The sequence below is a fragment of the Oryctolagus cuniculus genome, chromosome 13 (assembly GCF_051225735.1).
Source record: "Oryctolagus cuniculus isolate XC-2025 breed Fujian yellow rabbit chromosome 13, ASM5122573v1, whole genome shotgun sequence".
NCBI classification, from domain to species: domain Eukaryota; kingdom Metazoa; phylum Chordata; class Mammalia; order Lagomorpha; family Leporidae; genus Oryctolagus; species Oryctolagus cuniculus.
Genome location: NC_142879.1, coordinates 94,700,509 through 94,726,024, shown reverse-complemented (window position 1 = coordinate 94,726,024; position 25,516 = coordinate 94,700,509). Strand labels below are relative to the sequence as shown.

General features: G+C 48.2%; 1 protein-coding gene across 5 annotated transcripts in view; it reads left to right on the top strand.

The window, feature by feature from the left end:
• Nucleotides 1–25,516, top strand: part of PFKP (phosphofructokinase, platelet) — a 68,920-nt gene that overhangs the window by 18,287 nt on the left and 25,117 nt on the right. For all 5 annotated transcript variants that reach the window (XM_008274007.5, XM_051832425.3, XM_089311239.1 and 2 more), the window contains 7 exon segments: nucleotides 8,202–8,279; nucleotides 12,914–13,103; nucleotides 15,649–15,814; nucleotides 17,442–17,486; nucleotides 17,711–17,819; nucleotides 23,917–24,012; nucleotides 25,366–25,458. In XM_008274007.5, the coding sequence (XP_008272229.1) occupies nucleotides 8,202–8,279; nucleotides 12,914–13,103; nucleotides 15,649–15,814; nucleotides 17,442–17,486; nucleotides 17,711–17,819; nucleotides 23,917–24,012; nucleotides 25,366–25,458 (777 nt within the window).

Below are 25,516 nucleotides of genomic sequence, written 5' to 3'. Positions count from 1 at the left end.
TGTAGGTCTTCGCCAAGATCATCTGGGCTCGCTTTTGAAGTCAACCAGACTTATTTGCTCCATCATCAGCTAGGAAAAGCGAAGGCTCGGAGGTCCCTGTTGTGGGAGGTCCGTGTAGACAGTGAGGGTGCCTGATTCTGATGGCTCTTGGGGGTGAGCAACAGAAAAGTTGACTGGTGGGAGTGCCGCATCCTGCCCTTTCCCTCGGTGGGGAACAAGGAATCCTGAGCGGTCAGCTCTCGTTTCCTTTCGGGAAATACACGGGAATTTCTGCAGTTCCTGTTCTGTGGTGTTGCCAGAGACACTGCTTGGGTGCCGGTAGTGTGTTTGTCCTACTCTAGTCTTTATGACAACTGTTTGATCAGTAATTGACAGCTGATAGAGGATATATCAGGGAGTGTAGTTGAACTATGGGCCCAAGGAATGATCAGACTTTTTTTTTAAAGATTTATTTATTTATTTGAAAGTCAGAGTTACACAGAGAGAGGAGAGGCAGAGAGAGAGAGAGAGAGAGAGAGAGAGAGAGAGAGATCTTCCATCCAATGGCCGCAATTGGCCTCAATGGCCGGAGCTGGGTCAATCCAAAGCCAGGGCCAGGATCTTCTCCCTGGTTTCCCACATGGTTGCAGAGGCCCAAGCACTTCTTGGGCCATCTTCCACTGTTTTCCCAGGGAGCTGGATCGGAAATGGAGCAGCCAGGACTGGAACGGACACCCATATACTGGTATCCCAGGCAGAGGCCTAACCCAGTATGCCACAGCACTGGCCCCAAATGATCAGGCTTTTGAAATCTGTCTTCCTGCACATGGGAACAGCCTAGGGATCAACTTACTTGATCAGAAAATGCCTGTCTGAGGGCTTTTCATGGCACATCCTCCCCACCCCTCCCCCAAAAAAGTTCTAACAGGCAGATCTTGATATTCTTACTGAAGGATGATCCAATGGGCCTTTGCCCAAGGAGCAACAAATATTATCTAATTGAATCACATCAGTTTGGGATATCATCACCTCTTCATTCTGTAGGTGAAAATCCTGTCCCTGTAGTCTCAGGTCCACAGAACCCTAAAACCTACAGGCTTTTTCTTGGACACTTGGCAACAAAGCTTTGACTGAGCTGTAGCAAGGTTGGCTCTAGCCCTTGCTTACCCTGTTTGGTGTCATGATTTGTTCCTCTCTCGATGGAGGTCGTATTCTGCGGAGCATGTTCCTGAGAGCTCTAGGTTATGTGTGTGAGGGTCCATGCTGCTTTTTAAATCTAAAACCTTCTGAATTCTGGCATACTTCTAACTCCCAGAGTTTGGGTGAGCAGTTGTGAACCTACAGCACAATGACTGTGGTTGAATAAACTAACCTTTTGGTTCTGGATCTTCATCTGTCCAATAAATATAGTGTTTTGCCCAACTGCCTCCCTGGAAGAATGCTGCTAGCAAAGCTTTGAGCTCTGATGGGGCAAGGAAACGTTTGCTTGTCAGGGGACAAGGTATGCACGAGTTTGGCTCCATTGGTTTGTGGCCAGGCACAGAATTGGGGTCCTCAGCTGAACTCATTCATTCTTAGACCTTTGAGGGAACTATGGAGGTCCAGTTGTCTTCTTGGTGTGCTCTTTGGGTCATAGCCACAGAACCTCAGCACGATGGCATTTGGGTCTGGATAAGTAGTAGGTGAGGCAGCATCCCTGACTCTATACACTGGATGCCAGGAGCAACCTGTTCCCTACAGTCAGGACAGTCAAAACTGTCTCACGACATTGACAAAGGCCTTCTGGGGTCGCTGTTCTAGACCTGTTTCAGGTCGAATTTAGAAGACGATTTTTTTTTATGTTATATTTTATTTATTTGAAAGAGTTACAGAGAGAGGTAGAGACAGAGAGAGAGGTCTTTCATCCGCTGGTTCACTCCCAGATGGCTGCAACAGCCGGAGCTGTGCCAATCCAAAGCCAGGAGCCCCCTCCAGGTCTCCCACATGGGTGCAGGGGCCCAAGGACCTGGGTCATCCTCCGCTGCTATCCCAGGCCACAGCAGAGAGCTGGATTGGAAGAGGAGCAGCTGGGACCAGAATCGGTGCCCACATAGGATTTAGGCCAGGGCTTTAATCTGCTGTGCCACAGTCTACTGTCTTTTTTTTTTTTTTTTCGAAATATTTATTTATTATTTGAAGGTCAGAGTTACACAGAGAGGAGAGGCAGAGAGAGAAAGAGGTCTTCCATCCCCTGGTTCACTTCCCAGTTGGCTGTACTGGCCGGAGCTGGGCCAATCCAAAACCGGGAGCCAGGAGCCTCCTCTAGTTCTCCCACCTGGGTGCAGGGGCCCAAGGCATTGGGCCATCTTCCACTGTTTTCCTAGGCCACAGCAGAGAGCTGGGTAAGAAGTGGAGCAGCCAGACTCGAACCGGTGCCCATATGGGATGCTGGCACTGCTATGCCACAGCGCTGGCCCCCAACAATCTACTTTCTAGGTTTACCTGGAACACTCTGGGCTTCTTGCAGAAGGGAACAGTTAAAAGAGGTTGAAATTAAGTCAATTTTTTTTTAAAGCAATGAGTCTGTGAAAAGGATGTACATCTGAAAACTCTGGCGTTTTCTGCTGAGTGTCTGGCCCTTGACTGGACTGAGCTGTGCCGTCTGGCTGCTGTTTTCGTGCCTGTAAATCTGGGACAGGCCTACGTGTGGTGCATGCCAAGCCCTTGGGCTGCACTCTGCAGATAGATGGGCAGGCTTTGCAGATTAACTCATTCTTTTTTACCTAGTGAGCCAGCCAGTGTGTGACTCCCCCCAACCCTTTGTAAGCTGGATTTTTTTTTTTTTTTTTAAGAAACCTACAAATGGCTTTAGCTTCTTGGAGACAGTAAGAACATAAAATGCTTTGCACAGAAGACTGTGTGAACAGCGTCAACTCTGCTGGGCCGGGGGAGTCACTCAGTTAACCTGGCAGTGCCACTGTGGCTGCAAGAAAGAGTTGGCTCGTTTATTTCGTTGAATAGATGAGTTTAGTGTCCTATTGTTGATTTATTCTGTATATTAAGCAAAATCTCCTAACTCTCTACATATGATTAGCTTAAAAACCTCTCATCTTTTCACAAGAGAACTTCTCTCCTATTTGGCACCATGCTGTACAACCCTTAGCAGATATATGGTATCAGAGCTCATCTCTGCCAGCTTCCACACATGAAGAAAGGCTAAGGGTAATTCTGATCACTTTGGTCAACTTATCTCCTTATTAAAAAAAAGAAAAATACGTTCTAAACGTGGTAGCTGGGTTTTCTGGTTGGTGAAGAATGCGGGAGACGAGAACCACGTGGCGATCGGTCTGTGGTCTCTACATGTGCTGCAGCTGCAGGGGCCCGAAGGTCTACCCTATCCTTGCAACTTGCAGTCCTCAGCCTTCTCCCAGGAGCCCCGGCTCCACCCCGGCTGGCTGCCTTTTCTGAGCTTAGTTGTCAGCGTGGAATCTTAGCTTTGCCTGTTTTGGGGCTCTGAGTATCGGGGCTTGAGTGAGTACACTAACACAGTAGCCTTAGTTTGTCAATTACTAGATCGCTGTCATTTTTCTTTTCCAATAGCCCACTATTTGCCATAAGGATGGATACAGCTCGCTCTCTCTCTCTCTCTCTCTCTCTCTCTATCTGTTTTGGTTGAGTAGAAGAGATTGCCTGCTTTCATGGTGTTTGAAACAAAAACAAAAACGATAAAAAAAAAACAAGCCATGAGCCGGCAGCCTTTCCTCTCACAGGTGTTGGCACTCCCACCCCCAGCCTGAACTGTCTGTGGTTGGTTTGGGGCTAGCGGAAGGGGCGTGTAGGTGACTTCTCTGTAGGAATTTTACAGTCCAGATCATGCCTGTGCTCTAGAATGTTTGGACAAGAGAGGAAAATGAAACTACTTCCTAAGACAAAGGAGAGGCTACACAGCACAAACGCTGACTTTCTGGTGACAAGTGGGACTTTCACATTTTTTAAAAAATATTAATTATTGAAGATTTATTTTATTTGAAAGGCACAGGGACATAGGGAAAGGGAGAGACAAACAGAGTAAGAAATCTTCCATCCACTGTTTCACTCCCCAAATGGCCGCAGTAGCTGGGGCTGGGTCAGGCCAAAGCCAGGAGCCTGGACTTCCATCCGGGTATCCCACATGGGTGGCAGGGGCCCAAGTACTTGGGCCATCTGCTGCTGCTTTCCCAGTTGCAAAGGAGCTGGATCACAAGTGGAGCAGCTGGGATTGGCATTCCGATCTGGGTTGGCATTCCGATCTGGTAGACAGTGGCTTAACCTGCTGAGCTTCACAATACTGGCCCCTATTTGCTTTTTGTTTTTTTTTTAGATTTTTTAATTTCCTGTCTCACCTCTTCTCTCTCTGTCTCTGGCCTTCACCTTCCCCCAGCAATTTTTTTAACAGGTCATCCAAGGCTATCGCATCACATTGAGCCATATCTCTTGGAGATTTTAAACATAACTGTTTTGGTATTTTAATTTCCTTTAAGTTAGAACTGCTTAACCTCTGCATGTGTGTCTGAAAGTAAGATAGTGATGCCTGACCACATCATCGATTGTATCACCGTGCAGCATCTGCTTCCTTCACTACCATGCTTTCACGTTTATCTTACCATAAAGTGCCTTCAGTCAGCTCACAAAAAGCCCAGTCATGCCACCTGGATCTGCCCTGCCTGCTCTGTCTTTGCACTGGAACCCTGGCCAGTATACATCTGGGATAATAATAATAATAGTTACAGGAATGGGCATTATCGTTTGTTGAACTCTTCCTCTGTGCCAGATCTTCTGCTGCCTTCTTCCTCCAACTTCATCCCTGCCACCACTAACATCATGCTCATGGCTTCCGGCGGCGCAGTCACAGTTCTGCATTTTCAGGTTGTGCAGAGAGTATGATCTTTCTCCCTGGCTTGGGCTGCTGCCTCTGCTGCTCTCATGCTGAGAAGCTACCCTGTGTGTTGTCTGGAAGCTGTTCTCACTGTGGGGGGAGGGGTGGCTTGCCTGCTTCCCTGCAGCAGCTGTTGGTTTTACAACTTACCTGGAATCAGGTACTGTTAGTTTTGGCTTAAAGAAAGCCAGAGGGCTAACTAGATCACGTTGGTTTATTATTGGTTTTCCAAAGCACCAGGTACATGACCATACAATGACTTGTCAAGTTCTGACTTATTTTATAGTAATTGATTGCATCTCACCAAGGACAAATCCTAAAGCTGCTCTATAGGAATTTCCCATGAAGTAATTAAATCTGAGCACGTTTTTATCAAGTGACTGGTAGGTTCTCTGGATGGGAGCCTTCCTTGAGCCTGGACTTCCCTTTGCTGGGATTTCTTTTTTTTTTTTTTTTTTTTTTTTGCACTAAGAGAAATGTATCTTTTAGATCCATTACTCCAGGATCTTCTTAAAGTAAGCTTATACTTGTGATGCCTTCAACAAGTGCCTAAAAATACTGTCCAAAGCCATTTCTGTGTATATGGGCGGATCTTAAGAAAGTTCATGGAAAATGCAAAGTATGAAAAAATATGCCTGGATTTCAAAATTATTGGCACTAAAATAAACTTTTTTTTTTAGATTTCTTTTTTTTTTTTTGAAAGGCAGAGTTACTGAGAGAGGAGGAGCAGAGCAAGAGGGAAAGATCTTCCATCCACTGATTCACTTCCCAAATGGCCACAACCACCAGGGCTGGGCCAGGCCCAAGCCAGGAGCCCAGAGCTGCTTCCAGGTCTCCCATGTGGATGCGGGGGCCCAGGCACTTGGGCCACCCTCCGCTGCTTTCTCAGGCCCGGTAGCAGGGAGCTGGATCAGAAATGATGCCCACATGGGATATTGGCTTCCAGGCAGGGGCTTTTACCTACTGCATCACAACGCTGGCCCCAATAAACTTTTTATTTTTATTTATTTATTTTTATTTATTTTTTATTTTTTGACAGGCAGAGTGGACAGTGAGAGAGACAGAGAGAAAGGTCTTCCTTTGCCGTTGGTTCACCCTCCAATGGCCACGGTGGCAGCCGGCGCACTGTGCTGCTACGATGGCAGGAGCCAGGTACTTATCCTGGTCTCCCATGGGGTGCAGGGCCCAAGTACTTGGGCCATCCTCCACTGCACTCCCAGGCCACAGCAGAGAGCTGGCCTGGAAGAGGGGCAACCGGGACAGAATCCGGCGCCCTGACCGGGACTAGAACCCGGTGTGCCGGCGCCGCAAGGTGGAGGATTATCCTAATGAGCCGCGGTGCCGGCCTTAAACTTACTTTTTAAATTCCACTTTCCCGTGAACATTGTGAGGTGGCCTGATTTAGCACTATATCCCGAGGAGCAATTAAGAGGATGTGTATGTTTATTTTGACATTGTTCCAGAGCAATTTGCAACAAGAAGTTAAAGTGGCATCAGAGCTCATGGTATGTTCTGAGATGGGATCAAACGACTTGATCTAAAACATTCTACTAGTGGATGGCTCGGATGCAGCCAGCTAAAGGTCTCTTAGGTTCATCTTCTGAGTCAGGGACTAGAAGACACACTGCTACTTTAGTCAAAATCTAAGCTTAGTTGTAATGGTTTTATGGTTTGCTTTTCTTGCGTGAGTCATAAAACTGGCTCAGAAGGCAAATTCCAAAAGGAAAATGTTGAGTGCTTTGGTTATATTAAGACAGTCTTCCTAGGAGAGACTTCAGTAGACAAAAAACTCATTTGAAATTATACATTATAGTACATTTGGGTAACATTACTCTTTCTAGTTTTGGAACATTGTCCTTGTTGTAAAAGACCCCTTAACACTGCATTTGGTAGTTTTTCAAATGTTACATCAGCTTAATGACTCTGCAAATTAAAGAATGAGTCATTTCCTAGCAACTTAGCACATGTATACAATAAAGTGAGAGCCTGGAGTCCAATTCTAATGAAGTCTTTTTTTTTTTTTTTTATATTTCTTAAAAAGATTTGTTTCCTTGAAAGGCAGGGTGACAGAGTGGGAGAAACAGACAGATGCATACACACATACACGCACAGAGATCTGTCTGCTGTTCCATTCCCTAAATGGCTGGGCCGAGGACTTGGACAGCTGACTCCTGGAGGCAGACTTCCATCTAGATGCCCCACGTGAGTGAGGGGGACCCATGACCTTGAGCCATTATCTGCTGCCTCCCAGGATGCATTAGCAGGAAGCTAGCTCAGAAGCACATTAGCTGGCCGGCGCCACGGCTCACTAGGCTAATCCTCCACCTTGCGGTGCCGGCACACTGGGTTCTAGTCCTGGTCGGGGCGCCGGATTCTGTCCCTGTTACCCCTCTTCCAGGCCAGCTCTCTGCTGTGGCCCGGGAGTGCAGTGGAGGATGGCCCAAGTGCTTGGGCCCTACACCCCATGGGAGACCAGATACCTGGCTCCTGCCATCGGATCAGCACGGTGGGCCGGCCACAGCGCGCCGCCCGCGGCGGCCATTGGAGGGTGAACCCACGGCAAAGGAAGACCTTTCTCTCTGTCTCTCTCTCTCACTGTCCACTCTGCCTGTCCAAAAAAAAAAATTATTTTTTTTTCTTTTCCATCGTGAGGTAGTGGTTAGGAGTTCACAACAAGAATCTGTAATGAGCAAGCTTTTCTAAATGTTTAAACATTATTATTTGATAAATTAAAAGCTTTGGCTAGTGACATGTGTATATAAAGATGCAAGTGATAATATTTTTTTTTGCATTTCTTGATCTTTCATATTCTGTAGGAAAAAGTGAGTTACATTTAGAATTGAGGGGTAGTTACTCTTGTCTGTTAGGCAAAAAATCAGTTGTTACTGATTGGAGGGTAAGGCAGATGCAATTATTACTCAGCTGTGCTGAATGTACATTTAATGCATATCTAAGGTAACCTGGATTGCCCTGGGAAATAAGGAGACCCTGACCAAATGCCTTCATGTATGCTGTGTGATTGACAACAGTTTGTACTTGAGTGTATGTGAAGTTGTAAATGTAGCATAAATATGTCCATTTTCAATCTCAGGAATCATTAGGCAGTAGACCGAATACTCTTAAATGAGAAGTGAAATCTGGATGGTTTTCCTACAATGTAATACTTCCATTCAGCCCTTGTGTTTTGTGCTATCTTCTAACCGCTGGACGCTTAAGGAACTAGGATTCCTTGTCATTTGTGTTTCTTCTTTATATGATTAATATATTGATTTCCATCACAGCAGCTTTCAACCCCTTTCAAACAAGATTTTCATTTTTTTCCATCCAGGGTTACCAAGGCATGGTGGATGGAGGTTCTAATATTGTAGAAGCCAACTGGGAGAGTGTCTCAAGCATTCTACAAGTGGTAGGTTCCTATGCTGCTGTTTGTTTCTTTCACTAAGGAACACTTTGAGTTTGAAACTTTTTGTTCTTGTGCTTCTGTGACACTGAACATACTGACGCACTGACTGGTGTTGTTTTTACCTGCTTACTTGGGAAGAGAACATCTTTAATTACATTAAAAAATTAAAAGCTCTGCATTATGTAGACAAGGGACGTGTCCTTGCAATAAAAATTTTACGTTGGGGCAGGCAGTTGGTTTGGCTGTTGAGATGTTCAAGTCTCATGTCAGAGTGCCTGGGTTTAATGACTGCCTCTGGCTCCCACCCGATTCCAGCATCCTGCTAATGCAAACCCTGGAAGGCAGCCGTAATGGCTCAAGTGCTTGGGTCCTTGCCAGCCATGTGGGAGATGGGGATTGAGCGCCTGGCTTTGGCCTTGGCCCAGTTCCAGCCATTGCAGGCCTTCAGGGAGTGAACTGGTATATGAGAGATCTCTCACTGTCTGTCACTCTCTGTCTCTCTGCTTATCAAATGAAAAAAAAAAAATTTAAAGTTCTGTACGATAGCCAGGGTTCATCCTGGTACTTTCAGCAAGATTTTGTCTATTTAGAGCACAGTGATGTTGGGGCCACTTTGGCTTGTTGCAGCTGTGTGTGTAGTGGCAAATCTCCATGCCTGTTGGGTTTTTGCACATGCCTTGGAGTTAGGCTTAACAAAGCCTGGGAAAGCTTCCATCTGGCAGCCTTCGAGGGCTATGGGTTTAATGGGAACACTGCATCCCCGTGTTGGTCTGAATGAGACAGGGCTCATTGCCTTGGTGTGCACAGAAATGAAGTAATTGCCACTCCGGGCATGCAGAACAGTTGCTTGCTTTGAATTGAAAGGACAGCTAGCCAAGAATTGGTATGCCTAATCATTTCTATTGACACTTTAGCTTAGTGAAGGATCTGAAACAGGTGAGCAAAGCAGATTAGCTGGAAAGAGTGGACTTCGTGTGAGGCCCTTGTGGTTCAGCTTTATTTTTTTTAAGGTTTATTTATTTGAAAGGCAGAAATACAGAAAAGAGAAGGAGGGAGGGAAAGAGGGAGAGAGAGAGAGAGGGAGAGAGAGAGAGAGAGATCTTCTATCTGCTGGTTCACTCTTCAAGTGGCCTCAATGGCCTGGGCTGGGCCAGTTTGAAGCCAGGAGACAACAGGTTCTTCTGGGTCTCCCATGTGGGTGTGGGGGCCCAAGGACTTGGTCCCTCTTCCTCTGCATCCCAGGTGCATTAGCAGGGAGCTGGGTCAGAAGTAGAGCAGCCAGGACTCAAACCAGTGCTCTTCTGGGATGCTGGCACTGCAGGTGGAAGCTTAAACTTCTGTGCCACAGCACCGGCCCCGTGGTTTGATCTTTTAAAACATATAGTTTAAGCTATGGCTCATTTGGAGTACTTTCTAATAGAAAACCAAATGGGTACAGTCACTCTGAAGATGCTAGTGTTCTTTCTCAGTGCTGGCCGCAGACTCTGTGTCTGCACTTGGTACGTCCTTGACACTGCTGTGCTTAGGAAGAGACTGAAGACAACTTTGACAACCACAGTAATTAAATCGGGCAGTATTCGCAGGACAACGTTGGCAGTCAGAGGAGCGTTTCTCTTCTACACTTATGATTGAGATAGGAATACCGGAAATACATGGATTGCTGGAGGGAGAGAGAGAGAGTGTGTGTGTGTGTGTGTGTGTGTGTGTGTGTATATGAGTTTGTGAGCGGTGCCTCCTCCTTGGCAACTTAGCTTTTCATGGTTTCACTCCTGTGGCTCTGTCCATCATCATCTGTGGTGTTGGTATTTCTGGGTTGCTGATGCTGCTCCCAGCTGTAACAGATCACGTGAACCTCCTGTACTCCCTGCCAAATCAAAGTCCAGAGAACAAGCTTATCCCGGCTCTAAACTCCCACCCGGGTCTGCGGTTTTAGTGATGCCACGTCGTAACTATGTCCGAGTCACACCTACCGGATCCAGGTTGGGCATCCTTACGCCAAAATCTGAAGTGCTGCATAATCTGAAACTCTGTGAGCATTGACACGAAATCACAAGTGGGAAATGGTTCGTGTGCACTACTGTAAACGTACTGTCTGATTTGTGGTTGAGCTGCTGCCAGGGCTACCTGCAGCCTGGGTTTGAGATCCCTCCCTGCTTCCAGTTCTAGCTTCCTGCTGATGTTCATCCTGGGGGGCAGAAGCTCAAGTAGTTGGAAGCACTAGAGGATCTAGACGGGTTTCTGAGCTCCTGGCTTCTGCCTGGGCCAGCCCTGGCTGATGCACACAGTTTGGGAGGGGGCTGTGGAACTCTTAGGACCTTGGTCTTGCTGTCTCTCTTGAAAAAAAAAAAAAAAAAAAAAGTTGGGAGCTGGCATTAGCAGCAGGTAAAGCCACCTCTTGTGATACTGGCATCTCATGGGTGCCAGTTTGTGTGCTGGCTGCTCCACTTCTGATCCAGCTCCCTGCTAATGCCCTGGAAAAGCAGCAGAGGATGGCCCAAGTTCTTGGTCCCCTGCACCCATTTGGGACACCTGGAAGAAGCTCCTGGCTCCTGGCTTTGGATCAGCCCAGCTCTGGTCATTGCAGCCATTCGGGGAGTGAAACAGCAGATGGAAGCTCTCTCTCTCTGTCTGTCTGTGTCTCTGTAACTGTCTTTCAGATAAGTAAAATGAATCTTAAAAAAAGGAAATTGATTTGTTAATGTTTTACAAAGAAAATTATATTGCATCCATATTTTATTGAAAAAAGTATAAAATTACCTTCAGGCTATGTGTATAAGGCGTATGTGAAACAAATTAATTTTGTGTTGGGACTTGGTACCTTTCCCTAAGATATCTTATGTATGTGCAAATACCCCAAAATGCAAAACACTTGTGGTTCCAACTGTTTAAATGAAGAAACAATCGAGGAACACTAACATAAGATTGCTGTGCTATGGATATTAATTTCAGGTTTCTGGGTATGGTAACTTTTTTGTAATGACTTGAACAAATCCACGGTGATAATTTTCATGCAAAAACATGAATTTTTCTGGTTTGAAATAAGACTTTGTAAATCAAAATGAGTTGTGCACGTGCACTCTTGGAATGTCTAGACACTTAGTATGATGTAAGTCCAAGTATGATTTTAATTCAAGGGGCTTCTGTTATTCTCTGTCCGGACGGAGGTCTCTCACCAGCCCCGAGCGCAGCACCTTGCACAAGCATCAGGCTTTATGAACTGAGTTTGTCTGAGGGCGAGAGTACAAATTAAAGTTTTATAAGTATATTCATGATTTATTTAATGGAATCTTGAATTTTCTTTCTTTCTTTTCTTTCTTTCTTTTTTTTTTTTTTTGACAGGCAGAGTTAGACAGTGAGAGACAGAGAGAAAGGTCTTCCTTTTTCCTTTGGTTCACTGCACCCCTCCCCCCAAGTGGCTGCTGCCATGGCTGGCGCACTGCGCTGATCTGAAGCCAGGAGCCAGGTGTTTCCTCCTGGTCTCCCATGCAAGTGCAGGGCCCAAGGACTTGGGCATGCTCCACTGCACTCCCTGGGCCACAGCAGAGAGCTGGACAGGAAAAGGAGCAACCAGGACAGAATCCGGTGCCCCAACCAGGACTAGAACCCTGGGTGCCAGCGCCGCAGGCAGATGATTAGCCTCGTGAGCCACGGCAACTGCCAGATTCTTGAATTTTCTAAATACCCTTTGCAGTCTTTAGTTTTTGAAAAATTGAGTATGAAAAATCATGAGTTAGCTGTCCAGGAAGTTTGGGTGATTGGATTTTATTTCTTTTTAAGATTTAGTCATTCATTTGAGAGGCAGAGTTATAGACAGAGAGAGGGAGAGACCAGAGAGAAAGGTCTTCCAGCTGCTGGTTCACTCCCCGAATGTCTGCAATGGCTGGAGGTCAGCTGACCCAAAGCCAGGAGCCAGGAGCTTCCTCTGGGTTCCCCACGTGAGTGCAGTGGCCCAAGCACTTTGGCCATCCTTAACTGCCCTCCCAGGCCAGTAGCAGAGAGCTGGACATGAACTGGTGCCCATATGGGGTACTGGTGATGTAGGCGGAGGCTCCACCTACTATGCCATGGCACCGGCCCTGGGTGACCAGGTTTAAGTTTTCTGAAGATTTATCCTTTAAAAGGGGTGGGGGATGCGTAGTACAAAAAAATGAGCTCCCTTCGTTCACAGCTTCCTATTCTTTTTGCTTGAACAAGGGGTAAGATCTGTTCTCAGAAGGGGCGCTTTGGGCAGCTGAGGTCTGCAGACCTGCTATTCTCTCGCTGGGGCTGATGATGCTGGCATTGTCTCCATAGGCACCCGCCAAGCGCATCTGGTGTCGGGACAACTTTGGCACAGGCCCGCTGGATGGCTGCTCAGGCCTCACCGGCTCTTTTGCACTCTGCCTGTTTCATGGATAGCCGTCCTTTGTCTTTATCTGCACCCTACTTGGCCACTCCTGGACATGGGCATGTGTTTCTTGGTCCATGGAAGTCTAGTGTGGGACTAATGGGAAAATCGCAAGCTTTTCTGGTCAACTGACTTCAGCGAGGAAAGTGAGGAAGGCTTGAATTTGAAAGTCCTGTGTTTTTATGTCAGCCTGAACACATGCTGATGACCTGGCCTTCTGCGCTTGAACCTGCTTTTGTGTGTCTTCCAGGGTGGGACGATCATCGGCAGCGCGCGCTGCAAAGCCTTTCGGACTCGCGAGGGCCGCCTCAAAGCTGCCTGTAACTTGATCCACCGGGGCATCACGAACCTGTGTGTCATTGGTGGCGATGGGAGTCTCACAGGGGCCAACATCTTCCGGATGGAGTGGAGTGGCTTGTTGGAGGAGCTGGCCCAGGATGGTGCGTGTCTGCTTCCGCTCGGGGCCGTTCTCGGGGTTTCCTGTGCCCTGTTGGTCTTCCCTGGCCTGCTGCAAAGCTCTGGAACCCACACATTTGCCTGTTAAGGGTCACTGAAGTAGGAGTAGTTGTTGCTGGGGGCAGATCTTACAGAAATGACACTTAAGAGTGATAATTTAGCATCACTATGTATGAGCCACTGGTTGAACTTCTGCATTGACAGTTGTATGGGATCTTTGCAGGGGCCGTCTGAGATAGGTGATTTTCTTTAGCCACGTTTTACTGGTGAGGATTGCAGGACCATCGAGGAAGCCACACATGTGTGCAGGTAGAGCAGATAACCACCCGTCCTTGGGGGCAAGCAGCAGCACATTGAGCCAGTGCGACATCCCTTCAGTGCACTGGGGACTCTTTAAACTTCAGCTGTTGGGGCCAGCGCTATGGCAGACTAAGCCTCCATCTGGGGCGCCAGCATCCCACTTGGGCTCTGGTTTGAGTCCTGGTTGCTCCACTTCTGATCCAGCTCTCTGCTGTGGCATGGGAAGCAGTAGAAAATGGCCCAAGTGCTTGGGCTCCTGCGCCCATGAGACCCGGAAGAGGCTCCTGGCTTTGGATTGACCCAGCTCTGGCCATTGTGGCCTTTTGGGGAGTGAATCGGCAGATGGGAGACCTCTCTCTCTCTCTCTCTCTCTCTGCCTCTGCGTCTCTGTAATTCTATCTTTCAAATAACTAAATCTTAAAAAATAAAAAAAAAAAAACTTTAGCTGTTCCAAGATTTTAATTTAGGTGACCATGATCTCCCATGATATCATTCCTTATTGCTTTGACACTGTTTAGTGAGAGTGTCTGAGAACCCTATACTAGTTACACTGTAGTTTTCATCTCTTAAGGTTGTTGTTAGAGAATTCTGATGTAATTTTTTTGAAGACTGATTTATTTATTTGAAAGTCAGAGTTACAGAGAGGCAGAGAGAGAAACAGAGAGAGGTCTTCCATCTGTTTGTTCACTCCCCAGATGACTGCAACGGCCAGAGCTGAGCCGATCCAAAGCCAGGAGCCAGGAGCTTCATCCAGGTCTCCCACACAGGTGCAGGGGCCCAAGCACTTGGGCCATCTTCTACTGCTTTCCCAGACCATAGCACAGAGCTGGATCGGAAGTAGAACAGCTGGGATTTGACCCAGCACCTCTGTTGGATGCTGGCACTGCAGGTGGCAGCTTTACCTGCTATCCCACAGTGCCATCCCCAAGAATTCTGATGTGATTTAAAAGCTGACCAGCAAATGCATACTGTCCAAAATAATATAGCTTTATGGCAGACATAGACTTGAGAGAGAGCACTTGTCTGCAAGGTTTGTTAAAGTCCGTTTAGAGGATGGAGACCAGCTGTCAGATTGGAAACTTTAGGGGCCTGCAGAGTGTCTTGTCCACCTCGTTCTGTTCTGATACAGGCCACTCGGCATGGAAGAGGAACAGTGGCCATGAGTCCAGGCCTCAGCCTGCCCTGCCACTTTTGACTGCTCTAGTTTCATTTATGTGCAGTGGCCTAGCCCAGGGCCTCCTGCCCTGAGGGTATAGTCAAGGGGTCGGGAATGTCCAGCCCGCAGGCTGTACAAGGCTCACAAAATCATCTGGTCTGGCCCGGCCAAGGCAACCACAGGCAGTACTTGAAATTCAGTACACCTATATAGCAGACTCATTTTTAAGTTGATTATTTCGTATGGCACACAGATGATGTGATAAATATCTGAATGGACCTTGGCAGAAAAACAGGTTCCCCACCCCTAGAATAGTCTCAGCAGTCTCCTTGTGGGTCTGTACAAAATCAATAGGAACATGATGTCGGATACTTAAGCACTTCATTCTGAAATTGTCCCATGTTCTTCTTCAGGGCCATGTCATTGTCTGAAGCCATTGCAAAGTAAAACTAAGATGTTTTTTTTTTTTCCTTTCACCAAGTACAACATATGGGTCCTTTCCTGTCTGATTTTTATAATTTAGTGATCTTTCTAAGTGCCAAGTGACAGCTCCCATTTTAGGAAATAACTTAGACCTTTGTCTGTCTTTTCTTTCCGAAAGTACACAGACTCAGGTTGCCTAACAGTTCTGAGAAAATGAGGGGCCGGCGCCGTGGCTCACTTGGTTAATCCTCTGCCTGCGGCACCAGCATCCCATATGGGCGCCAGATTCTAGTCCTGGCTGCTCCTCTTCCAGGCCAGCTCTCTGCTGTGGCCCAGGAGGGCAGTGGAGGATGGCCCAAGTGCCTGGGCCCCTGCACCCACATGGGAGACCAGGAGGAGGTACCTGGCTGCTGGCTTTAGATCAGCGCAACGCTGGTTGTAGTGGCCATTTCGGGGGGTGAACCAACGGAAGGAAGACCTTTCTCTCTCTTTCTCTCTCTGTGACTCTACCTGTCAAATAATAAAAAAAAAAGAAGTTTAGAATAACTGATTTCTCTACCCATGGGCCATTCCATCTCACATTCCATCTCAGATCCATAGAACTCACCGTTGCTGTCAGTTATGAAACAGGCTGTTTGTTCCCAATGTAGGCAAGATTGATAACGAGGCTGTGCAGAAGTATGCTTACCTCAACGTTGTGGGTATGGTGGGCTCCATCGACAATGACTTCTGCGGCACGGACATGACCATTGGCACGGACTCGGCGCTGCACAGAATCATCGAAGTCATCGATGCCATCATGACCACGGCCCAGAGGTAAAAGGACTTGGGGACACCAGCAGGGCAGAGTCCACTTAGGTTCTAGCCTTTGCGGCTGGCTCTAGGGTGTTCTACAAGTGGAGGTCCTGGTACAAGGCTTGTAACCTGGGGATTACAAACCAGTACAAGAAAACTATTCTACTGTCCATTTTTAAATTATTTTTTTTTACATTTTTTATTTGTTGGTATTTAGAGAACAGATTTCAGGAATTTCATAGATACCTTTCCAACAATACAATGATATGATATGAAAGTATCATTTTTAATTTTCTTTTTTTCTTTTTTTTTTTTTTTTGGCAGGCAGAGTGGACAGTGAGAGAGAGAGACAGAGAGAAAGGTCTTCCTTTTGCCGTTGGTTCACCCTCCAATGGCCACTGTGGCCAGTGTGCTGCAGCCAGCGCACCACGCTGATCCGATGGCAGGAGCCAGGTACTTCTCCTGGTCTCCCATGCGGGTGCAGGGCCCAAGCACTTGGGCCATCCTCCACTGCACTCCCTGGCCATAGCAGAGAGCTGGCCTGGAAGAGGAGCAACCGGGACAGAATCTGGCGCCCCGACCGGGACTAGAACCCGGTGTGCCGGCGCCGCAAGGCGGAGGATTAGCCTAGTGAGCCGCGGCGCCGGCCTGTTTTTAATTTTCAAATGTTGCTTTTCTTCTTTTCCTGGTTGTAAAGGAAGAATGTATTTATGGGAGAAGAATTAGAAAAGAGAAGGGGCAAAATATAATAGTTATCTGAAGTCCTGTTGAAAGGTCTGCTGGAAGAATGAATAGCAAGAGTAAAATTATTGTGAGTTCTGCCACACTACTCATTGGAGATTGGGGTCAGCATTGCTGTCCCACTAGGTGTCCAGTCTGCAGCTCTACAGATATGCGGCTGGAGCAACACCATTGCATCCCAGGTGATACGGACTCAGGAGAGACCTTCACTAAGCACCCTTAATAAGGCACCCGAGCGTGTCTGAGGCATTTTGCATGAAAACCATGTGAAATAACACACAGGGCAAGTGTCTCTCATTTGACAGCAGAGGGGATTGAGACTTGGAGCACTGGGACAAGTCCCCGGAGCATAGGGCCCCCTGAGTCCTTCCCGTGTGTCTGTCCCGTCCACAGCGCTGCCTCGCTGCACTGTCTCAGCCCATGGTTTGGACTCCAGGGTGACTGGAAAACCACGTCCTGTCTTCTGAGTTGGAAGAATCCGTTGGAGCAGTCAGATTTCTCTGTTGCACAGAAAGACGGTAGTCCCTGGGCACTCACTGAGCTGAGTTTGTAACACTCAAGACTCACGTGTGTACCTGGTTTATATCCAGCTCCCGGTACTTGCCAGAAGTAGCTGACTTGGCCCAAGGTCGTTCTGTTGGCAAGAGCCTGGAAAAGGGTCCTAGGCATACGTGTTAGGGGCACAAGCAGACAGATACTAGCAAATGCATCACTAGAAAGTGCAGTTGCTGCTGCAGCCTGCTGTGGGGTGTTTACTTGTGTAGAAAGTGGGCCGTTTGAGGGAAAGCTTAGGTATCTGTCAAAATCACGAAGCAGGCTTTCTGTCTCGCGCGACTGTGACAGCACTGTTGTCTGTGTTTCTCATGCCGTTCCCAGCGGTGGTAACGGAAGTTCCTTTATTCTTCAGCCACCAGAGGACCTTCGTTCTGGAGGTGATGGGAAGGCACTGTGGGTACGTATCTGCAAGACGCCGTTCAGGTGCTAAGGACCCTTGCTTGCGTGTCACCTCCTCGGGCGCCCGCGACCCCACCTTGCAGTTGCTCCCACGGAGAATTCACAGAGGAGCAATAGTCCAGTGGTATTCTGCCCAAGTTTGTCACTGAGCTTGGGTGCCCCCGAGTGACCTTGTGGGAGATTCCTCTTCCGTGTGTTGATGCTGCTGCTTTTTCGATGCAGGTACTTGGCCCTGGTGAGTGCCTTGGCCTGTGGTGCAGACTGGGTGTTCCTTCCGGAGTCCCCGCCAGAAGAAGGTTGGGAGGAACAGATGTGCGTCAAGCTCTCGGAGGTAATTCTCATTCTGTTGGCGTGGATCACCGGTGGTTTCGGGGCGGGAGGGGAAACAATTTTTTTTTTTTTTTTTTTGACAGGCAGAGTGGATAGTGAGAGAGAGACAGAGAGAAAGGTCTTCCTTTTGCCGTTGGTTCACCCTCCAATAGCCGCTGCGGCCGGCGCGCTGCGGCCGGCGTACCGCGCTGATCCGATGGCAGGAGCCAGGTACTTCTCCTGGTCTCCCATGCGGGTGCAGGGCCCAAGCACTTGGGCCATCCTCCACTGCACTCCCGGGCCACAGCAGAGAGCTGGCCTGGAAGAGGGGCAACTGGGACAGAATCCGGCGCCCTGACCAGGACTAGAACCCGGTGTGCTGGCGCCGCAAGGTGGAGGATTAGCTAGTGAGGCGTGGCGCCGGCTGAAAGCAATGTTTTAATCAGGACTTTGAAAAGACTCCAGAATTGCCAGTTGGGGCAGCATTCTAAGCAAGTGAAAGCTTGCTGATTGTTAAGGTGATGTCAGATAGGTGGCACGGATCTGCATATATTGGCCATTCACGCCTGTCTCTTCTTGCGGTTGCTAAGAATCATGTCATAGAGAAACAGCTGGACCTGTGGTTTTTGTTTTTTTTTGTTGTTGTTCAGAGCAGTGGTTCTCAGTTTGAGTCGGTACTGTGAGATCACAGCTATTAAATGAAATCCGATTTGGGGAGAACATCTGTTCCCTGTCCTGCTCCTGTAGCCCTGAGCTTGCACAGACCTGCGTTCTGACTCTCCAATTTTAATTCCCCTAAAACACTTGAGTCAGATGCTGTGACCCCTGTCTCAACTGCAAGGAGTCCCTCGTGTTGGGATTTGAGATTCGACTGCTGAGCCGGACTTTTCCTTGTGTTGGGGGTTTGCTGCATGTTGGTTTCACAATGTGAGCTGTTAGTTTGGGGGTACATTTCACTCTCATGTGTAAGAGATCTCATTTTAAGATAATGCTTAGTTTCAGTTCATTTTCATTCCCTTATTTTAATAGCAATCCTGACACACTTCTCTAGGTAACTTGTATAAGCACAAGGGAACAGATTAATTTTAGTTTTCAACAAAATTCCCCTAATGAAGATCAGGTATGCAATAAAATATTGCTATTACCTCCAAGGTAACAGATTCGCATAAAAGGCTCCAAACAACCTACCTAATAGGATTTGCTCTCATAAAAGTCTGTGTGAGAAATGATTGGAAGCTGTACCTTAGCTTGGAGAAGTGGTGCGTGCTTTTGAAGTTCAAGTTCTTATTCCACTAAACCAGTAATTATGGTGGATGCCCAGAGTCACGCATTACCACCCAAGCAATGAGATCCCTAATCCTTATTCTTACTCAGGCAACATGAACAGTGTTCTCAGCTCCTGAGTTATAGCTATAGCTACCTCAGCTATAACAGCTTATATGTAACTGTTCCATGAGATGAGGGTTGACATCCATTAAAAAAATTTGTTTTTTGAAAGGCAGAGTGACAGCAAAGGCGAGACACAGAGAGAGTCTTCCATCCACTGGTTCAATGCCTAAATGGTCGCAATAGCCAGTGCTGAGACAGGCTAAAGCCAGGAGCCCAGAACACTATCTGGCTCTCCCACGTGGACAGCAAAGACCCACGTCCTTGGGCCATTTTCCACTACTGCCTTCCCAGACACGTCAGCAGGGAGTTAGATTGGGGATGGAGCTGCCAGGACTAGAATCGGTGCTTTGGTATGCGATGTTGGCCTTGTAAGCAGAGTCTTAACCCGCTGCACCCAACTCTGCCCTGTCATTTCTGGGTGGCCATGAGGAATATCTGCTTGGTTAGCACCACACTGGCCATCACCTCAGAGATTTCTACCCCCGAGGGGCTATGACCAGTCCCTTCCTGTCCTCTGCCCTCCCTGATGGGGTCCCTGCCCTGGCCTGCAATGACATTGTCATTGAAGACGTCCTCATGGCTGTGGGCCCACTGGCAGCCCTGCAGAGGTGCAGAAACAAGCTGGCACTCACTCTTGGTGCATGGCAGACAGAAAGACTGACTGCAGTACGGCTGGGGCCTTGGGAGTCATTTGGCTTTTAGCTGCTGATTTTAATCCATAGGTTCCTTTTTTTTTTAAGATTATTTATTTGGAAGTCAGAGTTACACAGAGAGAGGAGAGGCAGAGAAAGAGAGAGAGAGAGAGCGAGAGCGAGAGAGGTCTTCCATCCGATGGTTCACTCCCTAATTAATTGGCCGCAATGTCCGGAGCTGTGCTGATCCAAAGCCAGGAGCCAGCAGCTTCTTCTGGTCTCCCACGCGGATGCAGGGGCCCAAGCACTTGGGCCATCTTCCACTGCTTTCCCAGGCCATAGCAGAGAGCTAGATCAGAAGTACAGCAGCCGGGTCTCGAACTGGTGCCCATATGGGATGCCAGCGCTTCAGACCAGGGTGTTAACCCACTGCGCCACAGTGCTGGCAACCCCCCCCCCTTTTTTTTTTAAACTGTATAGTTATATCTGCAAATTTCCTTGGGTTCCAGACTTTATATATGGCACCATCGATCATGACAAGAATCAGAACATTAGATAGAGTTAGGACTGATGATTTCCACTAACCAGTGTGTAGAAACACTTGATATTGCTATGTTTGCCATTTATTTTTATTGGTCATTAGTGTAGTGCTGCAAGAATTTTTCCAGTTTTTTTTTTAGATGTTTATTTATTTATTTGAAAGTCAGAGTAACACAGAAAGAGGACAGGCAGGGAGAGAGAGAGAGAGAGAGCGAGGTCTCCCATCCGCTGGTTCACTCCCCAATTGGCTGCAATGGCTGGAGCTGCGCTGATCCGAAGCCAGGAGCCAGGAGCTTCTTCCAGGTCTCCCACACGGGTGCAGGGGCCCAAGGACTTGGGCCGTCTACTACTGCTTTCCCAGGCCATAGCAGAGAGCTGGATGTGAAGTGGAGCAGCCAGGTCTTGAACCGACACCCATATGGGATGCTGGCACTTCAGGCCAGGGTGTTAACCTGCTGCGCCACAGCACTGGCCTCCAGTTTTTTCTTTTCTTTTTTTGACAGGCAGAGTGGACAGTGAGAGAGAGAGACAGGGAGAAAGGTCTTCCTATTCTGTTGGTTCACCCTCCAATGGCTGCTGCAGCCGGCGCGGCGCGCTGCAGCCGGCGCACCGTGCTGATCCGAAGCCAGGAGCCAGGTTCTTTTCCTGGTGTCCCATGTGGGTGCAGGGCCCAAGGACTTGGGCCATCCTCCACTGCACTCCCGGGCCACAGCAGAGAGCTGGACTGGAAGAGGGGCAACCGGGATAGAATCCGGCGCCCCGACCGGGACTAGAACCTGGGGTGCCGGCACCGCAGGCGGAGCATTAGCCTATTGAGCCATGGCGCTGGCCTGGCCTCCAGTTTTTTTAAAAAAATGATTTATCTATTTATTTAAAAGGCAGCATTAGAGAGAGGCAGAGGCAGAGAGAGAGAGCGAGGTCTTCCATCCCCGATTCACTCCCCAAATGGCCGCAACGGCCAGAGTTGGGCCAGTCTGGAGCCAGGAACCAGGAACAACTTCCTGGTCTCCTAGGAGGGTGAGGGGCTCAAGGGCTTGGGCCATTTCCTATTTCCCAGGCCATAGCAGAGAGCTGGGTTGGAAGTAGAGCAATCAGGATTCGAACCAGCTGGGATGCTGGCACTGCAGGCTTTACCCACTACGCCATTGCACTGGCCCTGAAATATCTTGCAAGATCCCCCTAAATGTGTATTTTGGTATTATATTTAATAGAACTCTCTAAGCATCAGAATTCCTAGGACTAAACCTCAACTCTGTTATTACCCTGATGACTTTAGTTAAATAAAATTACCTTCCTATGTCCTACTCCTTAGTGTGTGTGTGTGTGTGTATGTGTGTGTGTGTGTATGTGTCTGAAGACTCAATGAATGAATTAGTTAATCCAAGTAAAGAACAAGTAGTTGCTCAAACTATACAGACAGGTTTTCTTCCCATGTCAGCCTATATGGATGACCTTCGGCATACTGCAGTTAATGAATGAAGCATCACTCTTTGGGCAGCCAATATTTATGGATATTTCCCTTTCACATTTGCTTCCAAACAGTGCCGAAACAGCCACTCTTTACTCCTGTCTTTGTATTTTTTTTGTTTGTTTGTTTGTTTGTTTGGTTTTTTTTTTTTTGACAGGCAGAGTGGACAGTGAGAGAGAGAGACAGAGAGAAAGGTCTTCCTCTGCCGCTGGTCCACCCTCCAATGGCCGCCGCGGCCGGCGCGCTGCGGCCGGCGCACCGCGCTGATCCGATGGCAGGAGCCAGGAGCCAGGTGCCCCTCCTGGTCTCCCATGGGGTGCAGGGCCCAAGCACCTGGGCCATCCTCCACTGCACTCCCTGGCCACAGCAGAGGGCTGGCCTGGAAGAGGGGCAACCGGGACAGAATCCGGCGCCCCGACCGGGACTAGAACCCGGTGTGCCGGCGCCGCTAGGCGGAGGATTAGCCTAGTGAGCCGCGGCGCCGGCCCCTGTCTTTGTATTTTTAAGAAATTATTTCTGGGTAGCACCGTGGCTCACTAGGCTGATCCTCCGCCTGCGGCGCCGGCACCCCCGGTTCTAGTCCCGGACGGGGTATCGGATTCTGTCCCGGTTGCTCCTCTTCCATTCCAGCTCTCTGTGGTGGCCCAGGAGTGCAGTGGAGGATGGCCCAAGTCCCTGGGCCCTGCACCCGCTTGGGAGACCTGGAGGAAGCACCTGGGTCCTGGCTTTGGACTGGCGCAGCACGCCAGCCGTAGCGGCCATTTTGGGGGGTGAACCAACGGCAAAAGGAAGACCTTTCTCTCTGTCTCTCTCTCTCACTGTCTAACTCTGCCTCTCCAAAAAAAAAAAAAAAAAAAAAAGAAAGAAAGAAAGAAAGAAAAACTATTTCTGACTTGCAAATTCTTCAAAGTGAATTACATTTATTATCTGTCAAATGGTGACATTAAAATGATGTGTCTGTGACCCCTGATGCTGAGCCAATGTGAGCTTGTTAGGACAACCTGCTTCTGAAGAGGGCAGCTCCAGGCACTGTCAGCTCTGGGTCCTTGACCGCTACCCCAAACCTCTTCTCTGGGAGGGTCTTTAACTTGGAACTTCCTAGAAAGCGTTCTCATTACGCACTGAGAATGAGTACATCCTCATCAGAGACTGCTCTGTTCCTTTTGGAACTTTGGCTAAGTTCACATGAGCACTGTGAGTTTAAGTACAGTGTAGTCATAGCAGCCACAAGTGTTCAAATGCCCTCCCCCTGTCCAAGGGTCAATGTGACTACCCGAAACTCTGTGTCTGGGCTCTTACGTCCTCTCCTGCTTCCGTTTCTTTCTCTGTCTCTCTCTCTTTTTTTTTTTAACATTTTATTGAAATGCAGTGTACCTACCATGAAATGTACACACATGTACAGATCAGTGAGTTTTTTTGGTCACTCATAACCAACACCCAAATTAAGAACAAAGCATTATTAGTATCCTAAGAGTTCTCATTATTTGCCTCCTCTCCATTTTTTCTGCCTTTTCTTTTAATAACACGTGGAATAAGAGTGTAGCGTCATTTACACGGCACGGTTCATTTCTGTGTCCCACCTGTCTGCTTCCTGTGCCCCAGTGCAATATGATCGCATTGTAATGGTGGAGAGTTCTTGGCCTTGTACAATGAGTAGTTTGGGGTGGAGGCTGTGTTACAGGGAGGAAGGAGGAAGCTCCAGATTCGAAGGAGACAGAAAGTGAGGCTTGTAGGAGACTCCAGAATGGCCGAGTCCAACCTCTCACGATAGGGGGATTCCTGTCAATCAGCCAATCAGCACCCTGCCCCTCTCTGTCACTGTAGCGTTGCCTTGGCTACCAGATGGTCAAGTCTCTCCCATGCTTTGCTCTAGCAACCTCTGCCTTCATGCCGGTGCCCACCCCAGCCCCTTCTCTGCCTGTCTCTCCAGAGCACCTTTTTGCTTCTTCACAAGCAGTTCTTATGAAAGAGATGAGGTGCAGATTGCTGCCTGGAAAGATGCCGGTTTAATCGGGACAGAGTTCACGGTTTTCTTGTGATGATAAACAAAAGATTATCGGTTTGAGCATTTTTATTTTCTATTTCCTAAGAACCGGGCCCAGAAAAAAAGGCTGAATATTATCATTGTGGCTGAAGGAGCAATTGACACCCTAAACAGGCCCATCACCTCTGAGAAAATCAAGGAGGTAAGCGTGTGCGATTTCTCACCTTGACTCTGGCACCTGCCTGGCGACAGGAGCTGTCAGCACGATGCCAGGGTTTTGGTTTAGAACACTGCGTTATATTAAACTTTTTGTTGTTGTTGTTGTTGTTGTTTACCTCCGATACTTAACAGTATTTTCATCATGACCTATAACTTTCATGGCACGGAATACATCCAGCCCCGGGTCTCCAGAGAGCCAGTGTTTCCTGTGTTCTCTCTTGCCCCATTCCCAGGGGCTCTGCGACTCCCCCAGCGGAAACAGAGGGGAGATGGCGAGAGAGGCCAAGCCTGGCCTCTGAGATAGGGGGTTCCAGCCCAGAGATGTTGACCACTCTGAGGATAGGGAGGACTGATGACAGCTGGCCTAGGCTTGTCCCTAGAAACGGGACTGTCCTCCTAGTCCCAGCCCTCCTTGTAACCCAGGTATCAGCTGAGCGCATGCTCAGAAAATACGGGCTTCAGTCCGTGCCTCCTCGCTGCCCTGCAAAGGACAGACCGTGGCAAGCGTGTAGCCCTGGGGCTTGCTCCCACCGACACTTGCCGTCTTGATGGGACTCTGACACTTAGTGAAGATGATGGAGGTAAATGGGCACATCACACAATGAAACCCTAGGCAGGAAACCAACTCTGGCCCAAGCTGTAGGTCAGGGTAACAGCCGTGACTGAGCTGGCTTTGCAAAGTGGCGTCTTCAGGGTTGATAAAGGTGCAGAATCGGCCTCTTACTGGTTCTAGTATCAGTGCTGCAGCTGGGTATTAAATGACTGGCAGGTCCTTGGGAGAGATACCTGCCAACGTTGACAACAAGCCGTCAGTAAAACCTGGACTAAGTGGAGATTAAATCATGGACCATGGGGACTAGGAAGGGACCATGGGATCCATGTAGACCAACTCCAAGCAGCAAACTTGGCTTTCACAAGGAATAAACTGATTTCTGGAAGTCGGGTGGCCTGCCGAGTCCCAGGCTAGCGTTCTCACGGCCCAGGACAGAGGGTTTTACTGGGTCATGGTATTCAAGTGAGAGCTGTACAAATTTAGAGTGGCTCTCAATGAGAATGTTTACATTTTGACAAGATATAAATAATGTTAAATATGAGCTATTCAGGCAGCGTTTTCAGAAAACCACGGAATACATATTTTCTGCTATTGGTTGTTAAATGTTCCTTGTGGAAGCAAAATTCAGAAATGATTTTTTTTTTCCGTCTTGGCCTAAGTAAAGAGTAGAGTAGAGATGTCTTTTTTTTTTTTTTTTTCTGTGCTCACTACCTGTTCACCAGATCTGAGTTGCAATGCCTATGTCGCTGTGCTGTGTCTCCTAATGGACCTCTTTGCCCGTAGCTTGTCGTGACACAGCTGGGGTACGACACCCGAGTGACCATTCTCGGACACGTGCAAAGAGGAGGGACCCCTTCGGCGTTTGACAGGATTCTGGTAAGTGAGGATGGAAGGTGCCAGACATTTCCAGAAATTCAAAGGAACCAGTTTCAAG